This window comes from Branchiostoma floridae, chromosome 19, assembly GCF_000003815.2.
Source record: "Branchiostoma floridae strain S238N-H82 chromosome 19, Bfl_VNyyK, whole genome shotgun sequence".
Classification (NCBI taxonomy): domain Eukaryota; kingdom Metazoa; phylum Chordata; class Leptocardii; order Amphioxiformes; family Branchiostomatidae; genus Branchiostoma; species Branchiostoma floridae.
Genome location: NC_049997.1, coordinates 2,145,428 through 2,147,232, shown reverse-complemented (window position 1 = coordinate 2,147,232; position 1,805 = coordinate 2,145,428). Strand labels below are relative to the sequence as shown.

The 1,805-nt window shown below is 45.9% G+C and overlaps 1 protein-coding gene across 1 annotated transcript in view; it reads right to left on the bottom strand.

Moving 5' to 3' along the window:
• The window catches only part of LOC118407060 (UDP-N-acetylglucosamine transferase subunit ALG14 homolog), a 1,544-nt gene extending 236 nt beyond the window's left edge, over positions 1-1,308 (bottom strand). Inside the window, exons 1-2 of the mRNA XM_035807478.1 lie at positions 316-1,308; positions 4-170 (exon numbers count right to left, since the gene is read on the bottom strand). Of these exons, the coding sequence (XP_035663371.1) occupies positions 4-170; positions 316-472 (324 nt within the window). The 5' untranslated portion in view covers positions 473-1,308. The remainder of the gene's footprint in view (positions 1-3; positions 171-315) is intronic.
• Between the last annotated feature and the right edge of the window lie 497 nt (positions 1,309-1,805).

The following is a 1,805-nucleotide window of genomic DNA, read 5'->3' as shown; positions in this document are numbered from 1 at the left end:
AGCTATGAATGGCAGACTTACCACGCCCTTCTTTCCTGGATGTTTTCCTCTCTCGAACCTGTGAACTTTTTCCTCGCTCATTTGGTCTGTCTCAGCGATGATGTAATAGCGCGGGGAATACGTGTCTGACAGCCCACTCATGAGACGTAGAACCTCAGTTGTGTGGCCTCCTGCAAATGTGCAATATAAAGATATCATAAAGTTTATACTAAACGTGAAAATTTAGCTTAGATCGGAATTGTAAACGCTCAAAGTTCGCAGGACAGTCCCGTTAACGTTCGCCCCTCCCCCCGAGGCTTAACGCGTATTTCTCACCTGAACCGACAACAACTAACGTCCTGATGGTGCCATCGGATCTTGCCAAGGGTTTTCTGTCTTTTCCCAATCCTCTGAACACGAAGAACAACCTCAGCAGCGCGAAAACTGCCAACAAACCGACAAACCCTATCGCCAACACACCCGTGGCAGCCATTTTGGTCTGGCTGACCTTTGACCCATAGTCAGCTGTGCGGAAGCAAGGTTATCTGTAGTCGACTTGTAATTGTGCGCCTGGTGTTTTCTTCAGTTTTCATAGCCACAGATGTTCAACTTTTGATCTTGGGGAGGTGGTGTTTCACCAAGGATCATCTCGTCGATTTAAGATCGTTAGAAATTGAGCAAACGTGAGATTAACGTTTGAATGACTCAACTTGGTCATCCCAAGATCCCACCCTAGTACCCTCCCACAACAACATCGTCAACAGAAGTCTGCAAAATATCATTTCTTCACGATCGGACAAATCTAGAAGGACGAGGAGCTGACTGTTTCCTGGGACAAGCTTCATCATTAATGAAGCACAAACACGACACTTTGACTGTATCATTTGAGGAAAACCAACACCTGAAACTGTTGCATGTTGAAAACCCGGAAGTACACGTAAGCGTTGGGGACATCTGACTTTATGACTCAGTTTGGAAGTATAGGAATACAAGGAGACCACAGTACACCTAGAGTGTAGTAATACAGAACAACCTTATCAGATACCTAAAAGTCTTCAAACAGTTGTTGCCTTAGTGACCAAGACGCCTTGCTGATCGCTATCTTGAGAACGTTCATGTTCCTTATAAATATTAGGCATGTTCAAGATGTTGTTAGAGATCGCAGTAGCCCTGTTGGTGATCTTGTTATGGTTGGTGTTCGTGCTGTGCACAGTGCTGGGACTTGCAGTTTTCGTCTGCATGTACTTCTTCCCACAACTGGGGGACAGAGCCATCAACTTCTGCAGGTTAGTAGGCGATGTGGTCAATAATACCCTGGGAAACCTGCTCGAGAAGCTTCGCAAATAAGAGTTACCGATCCCCAGCCTAACGCGCGCCCTCCAGCCTCTATGCACCCGCCCCACTACCAGCTGGCCCCACTTACGCCGGTCCCCAACATCGCTGCAAGTGGTAGTAGGGGCCAGCTGGTTCGAGGGCCGGCGGGTGTTAGGCGGCGGGTGTCCCGTGCGTGCGTGTTGTAGGGATCGGTAAACTTTGCGTGCCTCGTTAGGAGTCTGCGTTTTCCCAGGGTAGGTCAATAATAGATTAGATAGATAGTTTTCGATGTGTAACGTTACCGCTTGTAACGTTATTGTCTTTCAAATACTAGTACATTGTATTGTTTTTCCCATCTGAAGAGACGTCGTAGGTTCTCTTGGCCAATGCTTTTATCTTATGAAAGAAATGTTTCAATCGAAATAGAAAGGAGTCTTAAAGTTAATCATTTTAGATATTTCATTCTATGGTAAAAGTTTGGAACACACTACGATATCTTGCATATGCCTTTG